This window comes from Bufo bufo, chromosome 1 (genome assembly GCF_905171765.1).
Source record: "Bufo bufo chromosome 1, aBufBuf1.1, whole genome shotgun sequence".
Taxonomy (NCBI): Eukaryota; Metazoa; Chordata; class Amphibia; order Anura; family Bufonidae; genus Bufo; species Bufo bufo.
Window position 1 is genome coordinate 439,878,228 of NC_053389.1, and position 22,760 is coordinate 439,900,987.

Sequence of the window (22,760 nt, forward strand, 5' to 3'; positions counted from 1 at the left end):
GAGTACTAATACACAAGAAAAAGTATGGCATATAGATGAGACATCATTATAACACTGACCTAGAGAATTAAGGGCGCGGGTCAGGTTTCCATATAGGGAATGCCATAAAAACAAAACCCATAAAACTGTGGAATTTTTTTTCCAGCTTGTTACTACATCCACAATATTAAATTGTGCCATTAGAAAGTGCAGCTTGTCTTTCAAAAAAACAAGCCATTATACAGCTATTTGACTGGGAAAATAAAAATAAAATTCTGGGAACACAAGGAGTAAAAATGAAAAAGCAAAACCAGGAAAATCAACTGGTTCTCTAAGGGTTAAACCCACCTACCTAATGTTGTGTAGGGCCCCTCATGCTACCAAAACAGCTGTGACCTATAAAGGCACAGACTCAAAAAGACCTCTCAATAAGTGCAGCATTGACTTTTCCAACTATTTGAGCTACAGTGGCTATTTTGTGGGATCAGACAAGGTTTGGCCCCTCTCCCCCACAAATATTAAAGAGCCTTGGGCGCTCAAGACCTTGTTATCTTTTCAACTGGTTTCCTTCTTTTTATCACCACTGCATATTGGGAACTCCCCACAAGGCCTGCCATTTTGGATATGCTCTGACCCTGACACAATTTGGCCTTTGGATACAGTACTTACATTTGCTGCTTCTAACAAAGCAACTTCAAGAATTGACAGTTCATTTGCTGTCTAATATATCCTACCCGTTTGACAGTAGGGTTGGCACATTTCTCAACAAAAAATAATGGCCATTAAAGTAAAAAGGAGGTATGGTTTAAAGGATGTGGCTTAGCCCCTTACCGACATCCACCTTAAATGTATGGCAGATGTTGGTTATTTAAAGAAAGCCGCTTGGTTTCTGCTGTTTTACATACAGTAGGAGACACCCAGAGATAAAGTCTGTGATCGACGATAACACAGATTATGGACTTTTCCCCTCATATGCTGTGGTTCTTTGCGACGACTGCATATGAGAGGTCTTTTATTTCTTTTAAGTGCTGTGCTCCTGGGGCTCACCTGTACCAAGATCGAGGGACCACTTGGTTGCTGTGGCAGCTTCCAGCCCTATAAAGGATCCGAGGCCTGTCACAGCAGTGTTCTTTTGGAGCCCTGCCTGTGACATAGGAACTTAGTGAATATCCCATAGACTGCAATTGTAATTTACTGTCTATGGCAGAAGCAATAATAAGATCATATGTTCACCTCCCCCAAAAAATGTACTAAAAAGTGATCTAAAAGTCATAACATAAAATGGCATCAATAAAAACTACAGATCGCCCCTGCAAGAAATGAGGCCTCACACAACTCCTTAGACATAAATATAAAAAAGTTATGGGCATTAGTTATGGGCATTAGAATACGGAGAATGCAATATCTCCTTATGGAGAGTGTCTCAATGGTGTGGAGTCTTATAGGCCTGACACCGCCACCCGTGGAATTCTGGAAAGAGGGACTGCAAATGAACACTTAGCAAGCTCTGCCTCCAATGCTACCAGATCTAAGTAAATGTTCAACTTTTTAAACAGGCCTTGAGACATGACTTGGATAACAACTAAGCCAGCATCTCATCTGCAGACAGCTGTTTCAGGGTAATTGCCCCTCATCAGTGCACAGCAGAGAGTACTGGCTTAACTGGGTGAGAGGCTACCTTACATCTAGTGAAATTACAGGCAGAGCTTGCCAAAGGGGGCCAGAATGTGGTGATTCAAGGAAAAAAATATGTTTTCCAAAGTTTTCCAAAGTATTAAAACACATTTTTTTAAATGTGGTATCTCTGTAGTCATACTGACCCCAGATAATGAAGATAGCAGGTCAGTTTTACCTCATAGGGAACACTGTAAAACCATAAAACTCTTTTGGAATAGTTTTTTTTTTTTTCAATTCCACCCCATTTGGAATTTATTTCTAGCTTCCTATTACATTATATTTAATATTAAATGGTGCCATTAGAAAGTACAACAGAAAGAAAAATTATGGCTCCAGGAAGACAGGGACAAGAATGAAAAAACAGAAAATGACTCCACCAGGTTTGTTCATAGCTAATTGGAAAAGACTGGTTTTGACAGCAAAAATGTATCAGAAATATATTAGATCATGAACGGGTATCCCTAGAGAAGCATGCTGCATATTTTCCAATAAGGTATGATCAGGTATGATCAGGTATGGGCAGGATAAGAAAAGTAAAAAATTTAAACTTTATTGATGTTTGTGAGTGTGTGGTGTATGCAATTAGTAGGGATGAGCGAATCGACTTCGGATGAAACATCCAAAGTCGATTCGCATAAAACTTTGTTCTAATACTGTACGGAGCAGGATCTCCGTACAGTATTACAATGTATTGGCTCCGATGAGCCGAAGTTATTGCTTCGCGAAGTCTCGCGAGACTTCGCGTAATAACTTCATAAATTAATTTTAACTGTAAAAAACCAAATGGTACCTTGGAACCAAACCTGAGTTCGGGAAATGTTTTTTTACAGTACAAATTAATTTATGAAGTTATCACGTGAAGTCTCGCGAGACTTCGCAAAGCGATAACTTCGGCTCTTCGGAGCCAATACATTCTAATACTGTCAATTTATGCAAATCGACTTTGGATGTTTCATCCGAATGTAGATTCGGTCATCCCTTGTAATAAGCATGGGGTCTGGTCTAACAAATCATTACCATTTATCAAACAGTCTGATTTATCTTTTTTTGTTCTGCATAAATGTAAGATCCCTGCATTCATTATTTATGTCATATCAGTTATTTCCTGATAGCAAAGGCTGGTCAGTTGATAACAGGATGGAATAAGTGAGGAAAACTATTAGCAATGAATGATAAACATCTCATCCATCAAGGACCTAATTTATCATTCATAGTAAACATAACAATTTGTAGGATCTCCTACACATTCCACTCCCCTTTCAGTAAAATAATTTTGTTTCTTTTCTTTACTGTCCATTTTGGTCCTTGGGAAGTTAAAGGGGTTCTCTTGGAATTAAGAAAATAAAAATACATAAATATTACTTTATTATAAATATATTCCCAAATACCTTTCATTAGTTATAATGGCTTGTTTTGTCTAAGGAGCAATGATTAGGAGAAGCAAAATGGCCGCTGTCTTATTAGTACACACAAAACCTGTCCTAATCACACAGGAGGACAAGGTACTTCACAACACTGAGGTAAAGAGCTGCCTCATCCTCCTCTCCTACTTGTCAGGGATTATGATCCTGAATACAGATGAGAAGATCTTCAGCTAAATCTCTTTAGGAATGAAGTTCATGAGGATTTATGTAGTACAAAGAGGACGGACAGGACAGTCTGTGGTAATAGAGACTGCATACAAGAGCTGCTGCTCATTAGCCACATCTGCTCGTGAACTCCATTCCTACAGAGATTCAGCTGATAACCATATTAAACTGTATTCAGGATCATAATCCCTCACAAGCAGAGCAGGGAGGAGGATGAGGCAGCTCTTTAGCTCAGCGTTGTGAAGTAACTTGTCCTCCTGTGTGATTAGGACAGGTTCTGTGTGTACTAATAGGACGGCGGCCATTTTATTTCCCCTGATGATTGCTCACCAGACAAAACAAGCTATTATAACTAATGTAAGGTTTTTGGGAAAATGTTTATAATGAAGTAATATTTAAGTATTTTCATTTTCTTCATTTCCGGAGAACCCCTTTAATTAAGTATATTTTGAATGAAAAAAGTACAATTCAATACTTACATTTTAGCATGGAATCTGGTTTTACAAGCAATGTATCTCTGTACTTGTGACTGATTGACACCATAGATTCCAACCCACAAAAATGTTCCACCAACTACAAGTGTCCAAAAGGAATGCCGCTGCAGTGGATTGGGGTTGAAACTAGAGACAATAATCAAAAACATAGATTAAACTAACATACTGCTATCAGAAGCATACTGGTAAGCACTGTAGCTAAGATTGAAATGTGTAAAAGAGTAAGCACATTTACGGTATATATTAATATTCTAAAAACAGCATGTACTGAAATATTTCCTGATTCCTTAGTACAACATAAGGCTACTTTCACACTTGCGGCAGGATGGGTCCGACAGGCTGTTCACCATGTCGGATCCGTCCTTCTGCTATTTCGCCGTGCCGCCGGACTGCCGCTTCATCCCCATTGACTATAATGGGGATGGGGGCGGAGCTCCGGCGCAGCACGGCAGTGCACGGCGAAAGCCGCCGGACTAAAAAGTCAGACATGCAGGCTTTCACCGTGCACTGCCGTGCTGCGCCGGAGCTCTGCCCCGTCCCCATTATAGTCAATGGGGACGGAGCGGCGGTCCGGCGGCACGGCGAAATAGCGGAAGGACGGATCCGACAGGGTGAACAGCCTGTCGGATCCGTCCTGCCGCAAGTGTGAAAGTAGCCTAACCAAGTCAAAAACACTCTAAAAAGAAACAGTTAATAAATCTACTTACTCCCAGAAATTTAGCCTGTCTCCATGATATGAGTCATTCAAAATGGGGCCAATCCCACCTTGGACTACAACAGCTTGAATAATTATAGATGAAAATCCTGCAACCATGATTCCAACCTGGAATACATCTGTCCATACAACTGCCTTAAGACCACCCTGTAAGAAATCACAATGTAGTTGAAGTAGTGAGTCAAAAGAGGGAATCCAGTCAAAAGTTACCACATGGGATTTTTTAGAATTTGCAGAAAATTTGTGTAATGATCAGTGCATGTGGAACCACTCTGTCAACCAACCAATTTAACTCTGGACTAAAACTAAGGCCGTTATCCTGGCAGTCCCCTGGTATTCACCATTTAACTCCTATACAGGCATCTGAACATCGTTACAGGGGAGCTACTAGATCACTACTTCCTGGAGTAGTCTTGGTGTGGTAAACAGCTGACAGGGGTCAGAGGCATTGATTCAGGGCACCGAGGGATCAAGGGTAACTCGTAGTCAGTAATAAGCTGAGGTCAAGGCAGACAGAGTTCTTGCAATTATATAGCAGAGCTGCTTGAGACATTAAAAGCAGCTACACACAGAACCAAAGGAGGGTTTAACCTTTGCAATGCTGCAGAATGAGGTGAGGTTCAATGAAGAATACCTCAAATAGACACACTAGACAAAGGTGCCAGGAGTGCTGGAACTGCAAAAGACAGAATGAGTAGAACAGCAGCTGTGCCAGCCCAAAGTAGCAGGGCAACAGAGGGCATGGACCGCCAATATAACAATATAACTTCATAGCAGAGATGTCACAAACAACAAAGTTGAAAAACAACACATAAAAGCTAAAATATGAAAGAGTTACTAACCAGAGTACAGTAGAAGGTACAGACCACTCCTGTGGCCACGACAGCTCCCCACAAATCAAACCCAGTCACTGAAATAGATATAGATATTGAATATTTAATTAGAGGACACAAAAAGTACTGATGCAGACATATTCCTAAATATAACTAAGACATAAGACTAGTTTATAGTTTCTCCAATTCACAGTTATAGCAATAGTTTTGCTAGTCATATTTAACAGCTATTATGTTGAACATTTTGCGAATAGTTCTCAGTATTGGCCTCATGCACGTGACCATATCCATTTTGTGGTCCACAAATCGCAGATCTGCCAAATACAGAAGTGGTCTGTGTACTGTACATGGTCTGCATTTTGCTGACACATTATGCATAACGGAACTCCCCTGCATAACGGAAACGGGACTGATCCATTTTGCAGCCCATAGACCTCTAAAGGCATTCTGTTATGCATTCCGTCATAGAATTGCGTTATGGTCAGTGGTAACGGAATCCATAACGCAATTCACCTTTCACCACCAAATGAAGTGTGAACGAATTTCAAAATATGAAATTCGCTCATCTCTAGAAACTACTAAGCTGTACTGTACACACTAGACAAAAAGAAGCTCCAAAGCTCTTCCAAGCTCCATGTCTCTTGACTGTTTTAAGACAGAATTCTCCAAGCTAATGTTGATGGGCTATTAGTATAGAGATGCAGATATCCCCAAGCTAAGGCTTCATTCACATCACCGTTCAGCCTTTCCGTTCTCCCACTTTGTTATAGGAGCAGGAGAACGGAAAGGAAGGATTCGGCACATAACTGATCTGAACGGAGCCTAAGGACCCCATAGACCAGGCATGTCCAAACTGCGGCCCTCCAGCTGTTGCAAAACTACAACTCCCAGCATGCCCTACTAGCTGTAAGCTATCCAGGCATGCTTAGAGTTGTAGTTTTGGAACAGCTGGAGGGCCGCAGTTTGGACATGCCTGCCATAGACTATAATAGGGTCCATTAGGTTTCCGTTCAGAGGAAGATTTTTGAAGCGGAGACAAAAGTCCTGCATGCACTACTTTTGTCTCCGCTCCAAAATCTTCCTCTGAGAGGAATCCTAAAGGAACCCATTATAGTCTATGGGGTCCTTAGGCTCCGTTCGGCTCAGTTATGTGCCAAATCCGTACTATCCATTCTCCTGCTCCTATAGCGGAGCAGGAAAATGGAAAAGCTGAACGGTGATGTGAACGAAGCCTAAAACGGAAAATAACACAATGCCCAAAAGACAACAGAGTTCCCTTAATTCTATCTCTCATCTATCTTTCTTTCCTACCTTGATTCAGCGCCAGAGCTGGAGCATAAATTACAATTCCAGTGTAAAGAACCTAAAGAGAAATCAATTATTTGTAATTGTCAAAAATGCGTAATAGGTTACTTAAATTTGAAAGCAGATTTCCAGTGTCATAAAATTATATACATATTTAATTAAAGCATACCTAAACTTTTAATAAACCTTGCAATTATCAACAGTACTGTGTGTGAACATAAGGAATAGCACTATTTTTGGCCATTCTATGACTTTTACCATATCTGACATTTTTATAGTTTTCTCCTCTACATGCCAGATTTTCTAGTTTGTAGTTCTCCTAGACCTGGTGGGTGAAGACTAGCTCCTATAAACAGCACACATAAAGTAGAGGAGAATCTGCTTCCTAACTTTCTCACACTCACTTAGAAGCAGCCCCAGGATCATGGGCAACACAAGAATTGATACCCTTTCCCCCCCCTGCTTCTTCTTGCAATGCTCTCTGGTCCTCCATGCTGCTGTTTGTTTTCCTGGCTGCAGTGGTGATGTTCTGCATGCAGCTGAAGCCAGTGATTGGCTCCACAGTACCCTTTGTGTATGCAACATCTGCAGCTGGGAAGATGTCAGAGGCGAGGAGGACATGTCATTGGAAGCAGCAGGGCAGAAAAGGAGTAAGTAATGCTTCTTATGTTATTTTACTACATTTACAAGAGGGATTTTTTTACTCAGACAACCCCTTTAAACACTGACTCCTGCTTAATATATTTATTAATGAGGGCTTACTAAGTCGAATTTCAATATTTGCAGATGATATTAAGCGTAACGTAGTCAACACAGATGACAGATGATTATAACATAATGTTACTTAGGGATTTGGCAAACATGGATTCTTGGGCACAGAAATGACAAATGAAGTTCAATGTAAATACTATATGAAATAAGGGTTCATCAATAGAGATGGGTATTCTTTACTCTAAGAGCAGTAAGATTATGGGATTAACTGCCACGGGATGTTGTTATGGCTGAATCATTATACAAGTTCAAGAGGAGCCATGATGTCTTTCTTGAATGTAAAATATTGCAGGTTACAGACACTAGATTTCTGGATTTATTCTGATAGCCATATCTGGAGTCAGTAAGGAAATTCTTTCCCTTTACATGGGAGAGTTGGCATCTGACTCATAGGGGTTTTTACTTACTCTGGATGAACCTGATAGGAATAAAGGTTGGATGTGAAGAAGCTGTGTCTTGCTTACCAACTATGTAACTATGACGTAACTTTCTGCTATTGCCATTTGTTACATATGTCTGTGAAGGTTCTCATTTATCCAGGTCATGGTATATCTGTAAGGAATAAATCAAGGCAACTGGACTTACTGTAGATTTCTTGAACACGTTTCACTCATTCTTCCAACGAGCTTTCTCTCAGAATTGAGAAAGCTTGTTGGAAGAACGAGTGAAACGTGTTCAAGAAATCTACAGTAAGTCCAGTTGCCTTGATTTATTCCTTACAGATACATTTGTTACATAGTTCAGAGGGTGAGCAGACACTGCTGAATAATATCACCAGCCCCTGCATTTCGACTCTGTAAATGAAACTGTTGATACATGTAAAATTGCTGTAGTATTAGGAGCCAGAAAAATTTCTGCAGGTTTCAGATTGCAATTTCTCTATATACCGTATGCCTTATTTATCTCAACTTTCATTGCCTACAATTATAACTGTGCTTACTTTAAAGGGGTTTTCCGGGTGTTACATATTGATGACCTCCATGCAGCTTAATGAGCACAATGCTGCGTGTTGCATAGTGGCTGTACTTGGTATTGCAGCTCAGGGCCATTGACTTGAATGGGACTGAGATGGGCCTAACCCTAGGCCATGTGACTGATGAATATGATGTCACTGGCCTAGGCAAAGTCTCCAGCTCTCACTGGAGAGTTATGGCATGTTCAAACAGCTCATCAGTGGGGATACTAGGAATCAGACCCCCGCCAATCACATATTGATGACCTATCCTGAGGATAGTTCATCAATATTAAACACCCAGAAAACTCCTTTTAGACATGGCTAATTTATACATACCCATCAGACTGTATAGTTTACTTCCTTTTATATAATGTATTTGTGATTCTTGATATTTTTTCAGTATATACCATAAATATTCAAAACATTGATAAAAACTATAGGGGAGATTTATCAAACTGGTGTAATGTAGACCTGGCTTAGTTGCCTATAGCAACCAATCAGATTTCACCTTTCATTTTCCAAAGGAGCTGTGAAAAATGAAAGGTGGAATCTAATTGGTTGCTATGGGCAACTAAGCAAGTTCTACTTTACACCAGTTTGATAAATGACCCCATATTTCTTTTTTATTCCGTAAAACATTTTATTCCGGTGTAAAACATTCTTAAATAAAAAAAACTTCTCTCTTCAACATTTTACAGTTTATATCTACATATGAAGTTAAGCAACTTTGCTAATACTTTGCACTATTTGTCTTGTAGTGATCAATAGTATTGCACACAATTATGATTTGTTGAAAATTTGGAAAATTGTATCACATTTATCAAAATTGCACACATGGTATATATTTGGTGCAAACCAACAGGCATAAATAAATTTTTCATCCTTACACCATATCTTGTTATGCACAGTATACTAAACACGCTAATACCTTACAAAAAAAATGAATTGCGTATTATATAAATTTGGAACATGGTGCCACCTCTTTTCCACACACTTTTCTGAACTCTCAGGGAAGGCCTAATAAGTGTGCAAATCCCATACTGTAATATATTTTGGTGCAAAATGTGTAAAGTTGGGAGGAATACCTGTCAGCTGGCAGCTATCTCATTTTTCTGGTTGGCTTGGCTTAAATGGGTTGTCCAAGATAATTAAAAATCTCACACTACCGCTACAATGTCTTAAAATAAAAGCATATCATATACTCATGCCTTACACCAGCACTGTTCTCTGGTACTCCCTGGATATGGCACGTGACTGCCGCAGCCAATTACTGTACTCAGCTGTAGACCGATATCCAAGACTTTGTAAGGGTTGCCTGAGATTTTTAATTATCTTGGACAACCCCTTTAATCAGGTCACTGACAGCAGCAAAGTGAGGTCTGTTTCCAAAGGCAACAAGGAGAATTTTGAAGGAGCTACAACAGGAGAATTTTGAAGGAGCAAAGCAAGTAAAGCTAAGGATCTTCAAACTTTTAAAGTAGATTTAGGGAATGGCACATGGTCGGGCTTCCTGATGCAGATTTGGAAGCCAAAACCAGGAGTTAATTAAAAAAAGAGTCGTATCTGTCCTTTACACTTTCAATCCATTTATGATGCACTCTTTATTTTGGCTTCAAAAATGTAATGCAGAGTCCTTACCATGTGGCCGCACCCTTAAAGTTTATCGACCTGGTGAATATTCACAGCAAATATTAAGCAAAATCTGTATGTGTCTACATGCTGATTGGGCTGTGGATTCACCACATATTGTTTTGCTGCACATTAACCATGGATTTCATCCCAGAACATTAAAAAGGGTCAAATCTGAGGAGAAAATACACAACAGAAATGTATATTTTACAGATTTAAAAAAGCACTGATGTACTGTATGCGGATAAGATGTGTTGAAATATCTTATTTCTTATAACTGTTTGGTTTTGAATAGTGATAAATATAGGGGGGGGGGGAGGGACAGACAACATAGACTATAAATAGTGAGAATATGCGCAGTGAGTGTAACATTCCCTGACAAAGAGTGCCGTATGTACTCGAAACGCGTTGGGGGTTAGACCCTCACTGCCATCCGTAGTTCACTTGCGGTGACGTCACCCGCTCAGACGTGAGCGTAAGCAAAAAGAAACGGGAGTATATCGCCACCTGCCGGGGCGTTCTCCCAAACTTTAATATCATAAAATAGTCTATGCTGCAGCCATCTTCCCTGGGATCCGCTCTCCCGGTTCGCCCCACATATAGAAGAGAAGCGAGGACCGCCGCATGATACATAACCACAGCACGGACACCTATGTCAAGGTAGGACTGAGACATATATAGATATCAAGGCTGTTTTGTATATCTGTGTGATAGGTAGGAAGGTGGTGACAAGCCGGCTATCTATTTATTGCAGAGTAAGCGCGCAGTGTTACATTGTTTCATATCTCATCTCATGCCTACTAGTGTAATCTGAGGAAGATTTTCCTTGCATCAAAGTTGCTGATACAATCAACAGCATTTCCACCCTGGAGGGCCTACCCTTAGGCCTCATGCACACAACCGTATGTATTTTGCGGTCTGCAAAAAATATGGATGACTTCCGTGTGCATTCCGTATTTTGCAGAACGGAACAGCTGGCCCCTGATAGAACAGTACTATCCTTGTCCGTAGTGCGGACAATAATAGGACATGTTCTATTTTTTTGCGGAATGGTAATACGGACATACGGAAACGGAATGCACACGGAGTGCCTTCCATTTTTTTTGCGGACCCATTGAAATGAATGGTTCCGCATACAGTCCGCAAAAAAAACAGAACAGACACGGAAAAAAAAAGTTCATGTGCATGAGCCCTTAAACTGTGAAATGTTCTGCAAACTAGAATTATAATTTAATCACCAGTTAGACATTACATACCGTTTGGATGATGAACAACAATGTGCCAATCAGTCGTACACATCTGTTAAATCTGAGCTCAAGGTACTGTGAAAATAATAAATGGATGAGGTTAATTATCATATGGACATTTTTCCATAAGTAGGGAATTACTGTAGATATTAGATATTAATATTTTGAGGACACCAAACACAGCACACCAGCTGTGATTATATAGAGCAGGCATGCTCAACCTGCGGCCCTCCAGCTGTTGAAAAACTACAACTCCCATAATGCCTTGCTGTAGGTTGATAGCTGTAGGCTGTTCGGGCATGCAGGGAGTTGTAGTTTTGCAACAGCTGGAAGGACGCAGGTTGAGCATGCCTGATATAGAGTATACTGCATAGCTCTAGTCACACAAATGTTACAGAAAGCAGTGTTCAGTTTTTATAGCTACTTGAAACAAAGAGGTTTTTGAGTTCAAAATATTGAGGCCCTTACTTCAAGGCAGGCCATCAATATATAATACTATCAAGTAGGGGTTTGACTTTCAGCACTCCTGATAATCAGATGCTTGGAAATGCAAACACTGCAATATCCTCCACTAGCGATATTAAGTAAAGTTCGTAAGATTAGATTGACCCATGAAAATAATGCGAGGCCGTAACACTTGCTACAAGCTCCTCAGTTGAACAGTGTTTGGGTGTTGAGAGTTGGACTCTCACCAATACAGGGAGTGCAGAATTATTAGGCAAGTTGTATTTTTGAGGATTAATTTTATTATTGAACAACAACCATGTTCTCAATGAACCCAAAAAACTCATTAATATCAAAGCTGAATATTTTTGGAAGTAGTTTTTAGTTTGTTCTTAGTTTTAGCTATTTTAGGGGGATATCTGTGTGTGCAGGTGACTATTACTGTGCATAATTATTAGGCAACTTAACAAAAACCAAATATATACCCATTTCAATTATTTATTTTTACCTGTGAAACCAATATAACATCTCAACATTCACAAATATACATTTCTGACATTCAAAAACAAAACAAAAACAAATCAGTGACCAATATAGCCACCTTTCTTTGCAAGGACACTCAAAAGCCTGCCATCCATGGATTCTGTCAGTGTTTTGATCTGTTCACCATCAACATTGCGTGCAGCAGCAACCACAGCCTCCCAGACACTGTTCAGAGAGGTGTACTGTTTTCCCTCCTTGTAAATCTCACATTTGATGATGGACCACAGGTTCTCAATGGGGTTCAGATCAGGTGAACAAGGAGGCCATGTCATTAGATTTTCTTCTTTTATACCCTTTCTTGCCAGCCACGCTGTGGAGTACTTGGACGCGTGTGATGGAGCATTGTCCTGCATGAAAATCATGTTTTTCTTGAAGGATGCAGACTTCTTCCTGTACCACTGCTTGAAGAAGGTGTCTTCCAGAAACTGGCAGTAGGACTGGGAGTTGAGCTTGACTCCATCCTCAACCCGAAAAGGCCCCACAAGCTCATCTTTGATGATACCAGCCCAAACCAGTACTCCACCTCCACCTTGCTGGCGTCTGAGTCGGACTGGAGCTCTCTGCCCTTTACCAATCCAGCCACTGGCCCATCCATCTGGCCCATCAAGACTCACTCACATTTCATCAGTCCATAAAACCTTAGAAAAATCAGTCTTCAGATATTTCTTGGCCCAGTCTTGACATTTCAGCTTGTGTGTCTTGTTCAGTGGTGGTCGTCTTTCAGCCTTTCTTACCTTGGCCATGTCTCTGAGTATTGCACACCTTGTGCTTTTAGGCACTCCAGTGATGTTGCAGCTCTGAAATATGGCCAAACTGGTGGCAAGTGGCATCTTGGCAGCTGCACGCTTGACTTTTCTCAGTTCATGGGCAGTTATTTTGCGCCTTGGTTTTTCCACACGCTTCTTGCGACCCTGTTAACTATTTTGAATGAAACGCTTGATTGTTCGATGATCACGCTTCAGAAGCTTTGCAATTTTAAGAGTGCTGCATCCCTCTGCAAGATATCTCACTATTTTTGACTTTTCTGAGCCTGTCAAGTCCTTCTTTTGACCCATTTTGCCAAAGGAAAGGAAGTTGCCTAATAATTATGCACACCTAATATAGGGTGTTGATGTCATTAGACCACACCCCTTCTCATTACAGAGATGCACATCACCTAATATGCTTAATTGGTAGTAGGCTTTCGAGCCTATACAGCTTGGAGTAAGACAACATGCATAAAGAGGATGATGTGGTCAAAATACTAATTTGCCTAATAATTCTGCACTCCCTGTATATATTAATGGCCTATTCGGAGGATAGGGCCTCAATATTCCAAACCCCCCAAAAAAAACTTTAACCATCCTGTTGAGAAGATTCTTTAACTTTTAACCACATCTGGCTATACTTCACCATCTAGACCAACCTATAAGACAAAACTCAAATTGGGTGTATAAAAAACACTGGGGTCTAGTATATTATACTGAGCCAACAAAAGAAACAAACTAATAACCCCAAAAAGATGAGAAAACGCACATATAAAATATATGTAATTTATTGAAACATAATCAAATGACAAGAAATGTATGACATAAGGCACAAGGGTAAAGGAGGGTGGGAGGCCCCATGTAGCGGGGTCATAAACAACCTCCCTCACAGAAATCCAACTGACAGGGAAAAAGGGTCACAGCCCTGGGTGTGAGGCCGCATAAATATGGGAGAACTGTAAGTTCACCCAAAGTGACATATAATAGGCGAAACGTTCGTCGAGGTGCAGCTCCGGTCACAGACTCTGGGTTCCAGCATACCATGGGTAATTTATGTTCTGTTGTTATGCTTGGTTAGTTTGTTACTTTAATGTCACTGCTTGCACTTAGCACTCTTGCCCTGCCTTTACTTACAGTTATTTGGCTATCAGCATTTTCTATGCGGCCATCCTAGTCATCCAGGGTGGGCAAGTCTGCTATGTGTGATCATACTTACCTTTTACATGCATGCAACACATATTATTATATGTCACTTTGGGTGAACTTACAGTTCTCCCATATTTATGTGGCCTCACACCCAGGGCTGTGACCCTTTTTCCCTGTCAGTTGGGTTTCTGTGAGGGAGGTTGTTTATGACCCCGCTACATGGGGCCTCCCACCCTCCTTTACCCTTGTGCCTTATGTCATACATTTCTTGTCATTTGATTATGTTTCAATAAATTACATATATTTTATATATACTTCACCATCTACTGATAATTCATCTCAATATTAATCTTAATAGTCTGCGTCGGAGTACTTTATGCCACATTTATCAAATGCTGCATGTTCTTTGATAAATTTGTCTCATCCTTAAATCTTTTGTCTAGAAAAGCCACTCCAGTTTTCCTATTCCACACTCTTCCTACTGGAGTGAGATTGCTAATTTTTTTTTTGCAACTTTTTAAAAAAGCTCAATGATAAATCTGTAGGGAAACTCATAAACATAGTAAACCACACCCAATTTTCCACCCACGTTTCAAAACTGAGTGAGCAGTGTATAACTGCAAAAATTCACAAAAATTTTGCATAAATGAGCGCAAAAAGTCATAAGATACCTATTTTGCAACTCTTTGAGGCCAGACTTCTAGAGTAAAGGCATGATACTGGATGGAAACTGATGTGCGCACAATGAGTATACAGAAACTTCATGCAGATGTTGCACCCAGGGAACAAGTGCTGCAAGGCACCAGTGCTACACACTGAGCTACCATGCTGCCCCTAGTATTAAAGGGACACTACGATTACCATTAACATTTTTATCACATATTAACAGCCTATATGTGAATATTCTATGTAATGTTTTTGATTTAAAAAAACGGGTAGATTGTACTGCCCTTTGTTTGGACTTTTAGCACAGCCTTGCTTGACTTTTTTAGTCAGACCGTGTTTGGTGACTAGAGGGAGCCCTCAGACTCAATTAGAGCATCACATATCACACTGATAAGTGTAATGCTCTTCTGTGGACATCTCTATCTAGGCAATCCTAAATTCAACATCTACTATAATAATTGCAGATAAAATTTTCCCTTGTAGCAACTGTAAAATAACTATGGATTACCTATCTATATAGGAGTTTTATCTCTCTGTACTAACTGGTAAAGAAGTACGATATTTAGTATTTAATTTTTAATGGTATAAAACTACCGGAATTAAAAAGAAAAACATTCAATAATATTTTAAAAATTGCTTTCTTTTTTTTTTAAATACCCCCTTCTGATGGAAGTGTCCCTTTAAACATGGTAGGCCATATAAAGTCTTTAAGTAGAAACAGCTTTTTAGAGCCTGCGTCTCTAGGAGAGGAGCAGGTTCATCTGGTAGATTTAGCAAAACTAAAGCAAGAAAAAACCAAAAAAGTTGCTTACTGCTATTAGATTCCAGCTCTCATTTTTCAGAGGTTCTTTGGACTTTTGTGGGGTTTATTTTAACAAATCTCATCTACAATATAAAATGTACTGACATTTTGATAACTGAGCTAGAGAACTGCTGCCTTGCTAGATTCTTCAATTCATTCTACAGATGTTTTTTCTCTATCGATACACAGTAATAAGTATATTGCATACATACAGAGAAGCTGTGTTGATATGAATGCCAGAAAAGTACGAAAATAGCGACCCGGATTTACTAATCCTGTGGATGGAGTAAGCTTAGACAGGCTATATATACCTGCACCAGATACCGTGTATCACAGGGGCTCAGGCAGGATGATAAATCTGTGGCAGGGATAAACACTTTTCTCTGAATCTATACCAACTATGGGTTGGCTTATTTACACCAAAATTGTGGTGCAGACACCTCAGTAAACCTGGGCTAGAGTGTCTCAAGCTAAGCATGGGTACCAGCAACACATTAACAAAATGACAACAGTTAATGTTCTGTTAAATCGGTTTTGGGTCAGTAACTTTTAATAATAGTATATGCAAAGGTTATGCAACTTTCTAATATACTTTGAACATCACTTTCTCATAATTTTCAAGATGTCCGCTTACTGTTAGTGAATGACTACAGTGACATAGAGCAGAAAGGGAACCATACACACCTAACACTTATCAGAGATAAACATTTGCTAGAATCCACTGTAGGCAATCTTATGTGAGCTAAATACATTGCCAACATAGGGGGTCATTTACTATAATGAAATATGCCTAAATTAGGCATATTACAGGCGCAGATGGCGGTGCAACGGTTAGTTGTGCTGCCAACTCCAACTTCTGCCTGCTCACACCAGGTCTAAAATTGTGGGCTTGGCATGGTCAGGGAAGGGGACGGCCGGCAGGCCCATCTCATTCATCATTTTCTACACCTGTTTTAGGCGTAGAAAAAGGTCCAGATGTAAGACAGACAGGTGAGTATTGTCTAGCCTGGATACATTTGTCGCAAACTCTCATCTGTGAGAATACTGAAACAAATAGCAGGGAACTTATCATGCCCTGCACTCTAGAATTTTGGTTTCAAAAAGTCACAAAACAGGGCTTTGCAACTTTTTTGCATTACTTGCACAAAAAGTTTGTGATATTTAGCATTTTTACACAAAAGTGGGTGAGAATGTGGGCATTGCTAGCTATGTTAATTAGTTTCACTCTAGATTTATCACTGCAAATTTTTTTACAAAGTTGCATAAAAGTCACAAACTCACTCCAGTAGGGGAGTGGTGCAAAAAAAAAAAAAGTTTAAAAGACATTTGATAAATTTGGCACCAAGTGCACCAATGCAGACTCAAGCAATCCTGACTTCAAATAGGCTGAATATAATATGCCATTATACAATGATTAATCTTTATCTTAGGCTTCTTTCACATCTACAGCCGGGTGTTCAAACCAGCAGGTCTGGCAGACAATGCTGGGAATTGGACGGAAAAAAAACGATGCATGCAGTGTTTTGTGTTCGGCTGATTCTCCACATATGTGCCAGGTAGTGGCCGGGTCTCTGCCAGACTTCATTATAGTCAATGGGATCCAGCGAGAAGGCGGAAGTATCCAGCAATGCCGGATCCAAAGAACTCAAGCAGGCTGTTCTCTACTGGAACAGCCTGCTGGAGTTCCTGCCGGAAATATAAAAATAGCCTTAATCTGTACACTGTACAAGAAAACTCACAGACTTCCATAACACATATATAAAGTTGTATACTGGTATCAAACTATGCTTATTATTTTTGTTCTATTCCACTATAGGTGTAGAATAATAAAAATATCAGAAGCAGTGTTTGTCCTAAATTACGTAATCAAACAGCACCCAATGGATCCCTTTGACTATAATAGGATACAATGGCTTTCCTTTAGAAAACCAGCCATTTTACCAGACACAACCCCACAGCATGCTACACAATTTCTGTCTGGTCTTTTGTAACTACATAACTGCACTTACCTCATAGGTGCTGGTGATGCCCAGTCTGTAGAACACTGGCAGATATACTTCAGATGTGATCACCACAACAAGGGTGTAAACTATAGCGAATATGCTGAACATGGCACCAAACCGGTATATCTCTGCTGGGGTACCCAACACTGTAACTGCAGACATGAAGCTGGCAGTAAGAGAAAGAGCCACTGGGACTCCAGTCATACTCCTGCCACCCATTAGGAAATCTTTTGAGGTTTTCTGTCCACCACCAGCAAATGCATAGTAAATCCCAATAATAGCAGAGATGAGGAGCATGAGGGCAAAAACGACATAGTCCCATGCTGTAAAAGAACCAATGTCACCTGCAGTGGTCATAGTTATTCCAATATGCAGTTAAAAGTAAATGGCTGCAGGTGGCTAACCCAGGCAGGATGAGCAAGTAGTGATCATACACTTGGGCTGGAGCCTAGCTACCTCAGAACTGTTCTACACAAGTCAGAACTAAGTAACTGCGCAAAAGAAAACACCAAAATACACAAAAACATTAGCAAGGTGCAGGTGCCTAAAGGAGGATATGTGCTGTTATAATTCAGTTAGGCTATGCTGACAGAAGAAAGCTAACTAAAGATAGATGGGAAGAGAGAGGTAGAAGACTGTGTAGAACGCACCAGGTAAAACATAAGATTGAATGCCTAGCAGAAAAGGATAGGGAAAATAAATCCCAATGATATGCAAGCTAGTTAAAGAATCCCTGAGAGAGAAGTAGGTGGGCACAAGAGATAAAAAATCTACAAATGGGAAGCAGCCTGACCCGCAGGTGGGCTACTACATTGTCCTGTCACATAGATTCCAGACTTCTAGCCTGTGAAATGCAGGTTTCAGGACCATGTTGATTAATTTAACATAAAACAACAGGGGGCGTAAAGAGTACACATCTATGACCTGGAACACTGTACTCTCAATATGAGCAGACCTGTGTCAGCATAAGTAGACATGACAATGAGTTTCACACTTTGTTCATAATTAAATATTTTAGTTGCATATGCCGTTTTTTTTATTTTTATCAAAGTATACAAAGTAGGGCAAATTTACTAATATTGTCTATCTTTTAAACAGTATGGGGAGAATAAAAACAGTATCATCGAAAATTCTGCCTTTAAAGTTAAAGCAAAAATGTGGTTTTGTGAGATTCTGGGATTACTTGCTCCAGCATTTTTGCTCAGTTTTGAAAAGTATATGGGAAATTGATTGTGGTTAGCTATGTTAATTAGTTTTTTTTTTTAAAAAGTCACAAAAAAGTTGCAAACTTATTCCAGAAGGAGGGTGTTGTAAAACATTGGAGTGGCATTTCTAGACAAAAGCATTCGGTTTAACGATGAGCCAAAATTATCAAACAACATGCAACATTTCATAAATTTGGCAAGTCAAACTCAATTGAAAACTGATTTAAAAAATGACCTTCATAATAAAGTTCTCCCTCTAAACTCTGTCTAGACCAGGGGCCTCAAAGACATGTTTCCCTGAGGCAATCATCTATGGCCTGTTACTAGCACTTCTGGCGGCAATTCACGGTGGGCCATAGGAGCCTATGGCTCCAGTCCCTGCCCTTCAGCCTCCTAAACTGCAGGCCACTAGGCCTGAAGCCTATGGGGCAAAAGAATGACACCGGAGGTCACAATGGATTAATCACAACCTCCTGCGCTGGATCTCAGGTGCCGCAATGGCATGGTCACGAATGTCTGCTTCTTGGCATTCATGACATGTAATCGAGCTGCCTGAAACTCAGCACAGGAGGTAACTGAGGCCACAGGCCAGGTGGGGAACAAGAGTCAGGTGAGTATTTTTTTTTACATATATATATACAGTATGTACTATGAGACGAGCATTAATACAGGCTGGAGCACTACAGGGGACACTGCAGAATTGCATTAATACAAGGCCAGAGCACTAAAAGGGGGCATTATAATACAGGGGGCCCTACAGGGGAGGATTAATACAGGCCAGACACTACAGGGGGCATTATAATACAGAGGGCATTATTACAAACTGGAGCACTAAAGGTATGGCCATTAATATAGGCTAAGGCATTACATAGGGAATTATAATACAGGGGGCGGGCATTATTACAGCCTGGAGCACAACAGGGATGGCCATTAATACAGGCCAAGGCATTACAGGGGGCTTTAGAATAAAGGGATACAAGGGTCGCTGCAAGGGGGCATTATAATACACAGGGCACTAGAGGGGGGTTATATCTGCAGGAGGACATTAGAACTGCAGGGGGCATTATACAGTAACTACAGGGGCACTGCAGGGAGGTTATAAATGCAGGGCATCCTACAGGGGACATTATAACAACCGAGATCAAATGTTCATGAAGCACAAGTTAGCGGAGGACCCCATTCACTTTAATGGCAGGCGAACCTGAAAAACCTTCAGGTCATATTTGCAGCCACCAAATACTTACAAGAAGTGCACAAAAATCGTCCCACAACATGGACAGTGACATACCAGAGGGGGATCAATTGCAAAAGTTCCCCCCCCCCCAAAAAAAAATATTTTAATCAGGGGACATTTTTATGCATCTTAAAGGGAAATTCTCAGAAATTTGCCCTGCTAGAGCCTAGAGAAATTTTATTTTAGGCCACAGTAGTATGGTCCTTTAAAAATTAGGCATTCACCTGGCATAAAAGAAATTGTGATTATGTGGCTCGAGGTACATTATGCGGTCAATGGATACAAATTTTAATGTAGGCCACTGGAGTACAGGCCGCAAACATTAGGCAAAAGAACAAGTAATTATGTGGCTGGAGGTATATTAGACGGTCATTGGATATCAATTTTACTGCAGGCCAGTGGACTACAGGCCCCAAACATTAGGCATTTACCCGACAGAAAAGAACAAGTAATTATGTGTGACCGCCAGATCTCTGAGAAGTTCTGACAGACGTTCTTCAGTACCTCTTGCATGATGTTCTTTTGTTTCGTTTTGTCATCTCTTCTCCCTCTCCCAGCTGTCATCTATTAGCAGTGATCGCCTCCCTTTATATCCCCTCCCATACTGCCTCACTTTGCGATTTATACTACTTCCTGGATTGTGCTCACTGCTAGATACTGCAACTGCTGGTTCCTCAGATAAGTCTATTCCTTTATTTGTGTTTTCCTGTTGGCTTGATTCTAGCTGACCCTGACTCCCTCTGTATTGAGTGCAGGGAGCCGGTGGTCGTGTCCCCTCACTATTATAAGGTTTTCAAGTGTCACTCAGTCTAGGCACGGGGGCATGCAATTTTCTATCATAAAGATCTTTGCATGGACTGAGTAGTCAGGGAGAGCTCTAGGGCTTTTATAGGGCTCACCCATATGTTCCTTAGTTCGGGATCAAGTCAGTCGGATCTTTATTTCTGATTTCTAGTTTTCTGCAACACCATCCGTGACATTATAAACCGCCAAAACCGTGTTAAAGCATGGATCTGGTTTCAGCCTTGATTGACAGGATCTTTCACTGGAGGTCGCAGATCTCCATAAAACTGTCTCTCAGTTTCAGGTGACCGGTTCTGCTTGCGTTCATGGAGTTTGTTCTGAGCCTAAGATCTCGCGTCCGGATTCGTTCTCCGGGGGTAGTGAGAATTTTGTTCATTTTAGAGAGTCTTCCGGATACGTTCTCCAGGGGTAGTGAGAATTTTGTTCGTTTTAGAGAGGCTTGCAAACTCCATTTTCGCCTACTTCCCCATTCCTCTGGTGATGAGGAGCAGAGGGTGGGGATCATCATCTCACTGCTCAGGGATAACACTCAGTCTTGGGCTTTTTCGCTACCGGTGGGGGCACGGCCCCTCCGATCGGTGGATTAATTTTTTGTAGCCCTGGGTCAGATATATGATGATCCGGATCGTATTGCTCTGGCTGAATCTAAACTGCGTCTTTTATGCCAGGGTAAACAGTCCGCAGAGATATACTGTTCAGAATTTCTGAGAAGGGCAGCTGATTCTGGTTGGAATGATGCTGCACTCCGAAGTCAATTTTGCCATGGTCTTTTGGAGGGATTGAAAGATGCATTTGCCTTTCATGATAGACCTGCCTCCTTGGAGTCTGCCATGTCTCGGGCTGTTCGTATTGACAGGCGTCTTAGAGAGAGAGGAGAGATCACTCCTTCCTGTCATATTCAGTCCAAGGACAGTAGGGCGGTCTCATTCAGTGCGCAGGGGCCTCAGTCTCTCTCAATCCCCTCTAATTGCCTCTAATAATAAAGGATTCAGCTCTCAGAGGAGAGTTTGTTTCTGTTGTGGAGGTATAAATCATTTGGCGAATGTTTGCCCCTCTAGGAGATTCAGGGAGTTTTTTGAGAGTAATAAAGAAACAAAAAGAAAAAAGTCCTCTAAAAACGTTCCATCTGGCAAGGTTGATGCGGAAATTGAAGGTTTTCCGTTTGCTTATAGTTCCCGTTTTGTCCTACCTGCCAGGGTGGCGCTAGAGAGCAAGAACATTGTTTGTGAGATTTTTGTAGATAGTGGAGCAGCTGTCAATCTCATTCATAATCAATTTGCTATAACACATGGTTTCCAGGTATGCACTTTGGGAAAGGATATACCTGTTTTTGCTATCGATTCCGCTCCACTTTCTCAAAAATCGTTAAAGGGCATAGTTCACAATATCCGTTTGACTGTGGCTGATGCTCATGTTGAGGATGTGTCATGTTTCGTCCTAAACGGATTACCTACTCCTCTAGTGTTGGGGCTACCCTGACTCACTAAGCTGAATTTTCGGATGTGTTTTCAGCTGCCCCCTCACCAGGAGTAGGATTGCCCTATTAATCTCATCCCAGGCACCAAGCTGCCTAAATTCCGTTTATACAATCTCTCCCAACCTGAAAGGGTTGCTATGCGTACTTATATCTCTGAGAGCCTGAGAAAGGGACACATCCGACCCTCGAAGTCACCTGTTGCCGCTGTTTTTTTTTTGTTAAGAAAAAAGATGGTTCTTTAAGACCATGTCTGGATTTCAGGGAGCTGAACAGTATCACATTTCGTGATCCTTATCCGCTTCCTCTTATCCCAGACCTGTTTAACCAGATTGTTGGGGCTAAAGTTTTTTCTAAGTTGGATTTAAGAGGGGCATACAACCTGGTCAGGGTCAGGGAAGGGGACGAATGGAAGACGGCTTTCAATACCCCTGAGGGCCATTTCGAGAATTTGGTTATGCCTTTTGGTTTGATGAATGCTCCAGCCGTCTTCCAACAT

The 22,760-nt window shown here is 40.8% G+C and overlaps 1 protein-coding gene across 1 annotated transcript in view; it reads right to left on the minus strand.

The window, feature by feature from the left end:
- The window catches only part of LOC120982028 (sodium-coupled monocarboxylate transporter 1-like), a 43,381-nt gene extending 25,480 nt beyond the window's left edge, over positions 1 to 17,901 (minus strand). Inside the window, exons 1-6 of the mRNA XM_040411936.1 lie at positions 17,551 to 17,901; positions 11,204 to 11,269; positions 6,599 to 6,650; positions 5,297 to 5,364; positions 4,447 to 4,601; positions 3,725 to 3,865 (exon numbers count right to left, since the gene is read on the minus strand). Coding sequence (XP_040267870.1) covers positions 3,725 to 3,865; positions 4,447 to 4,601; positions 5,297 to 5,364; positions 6,599 to 6,650; positions 11,204 to 11,269; positions 17,551 to 17,901 — 833 coding nt within the window. The remainder of the gene's footprint in view (positions 1 to 3,724; positions 3,866 to 4,446; positions 4,602 to 5,296; positions 5,365 to 6,598; positions 6,651 to 11,203; positions 11,270 to 17,550) is intronic.
- Between the last annotated feature and the right edge of the window lie 4,859 nt (positions 17,902 to 22,760).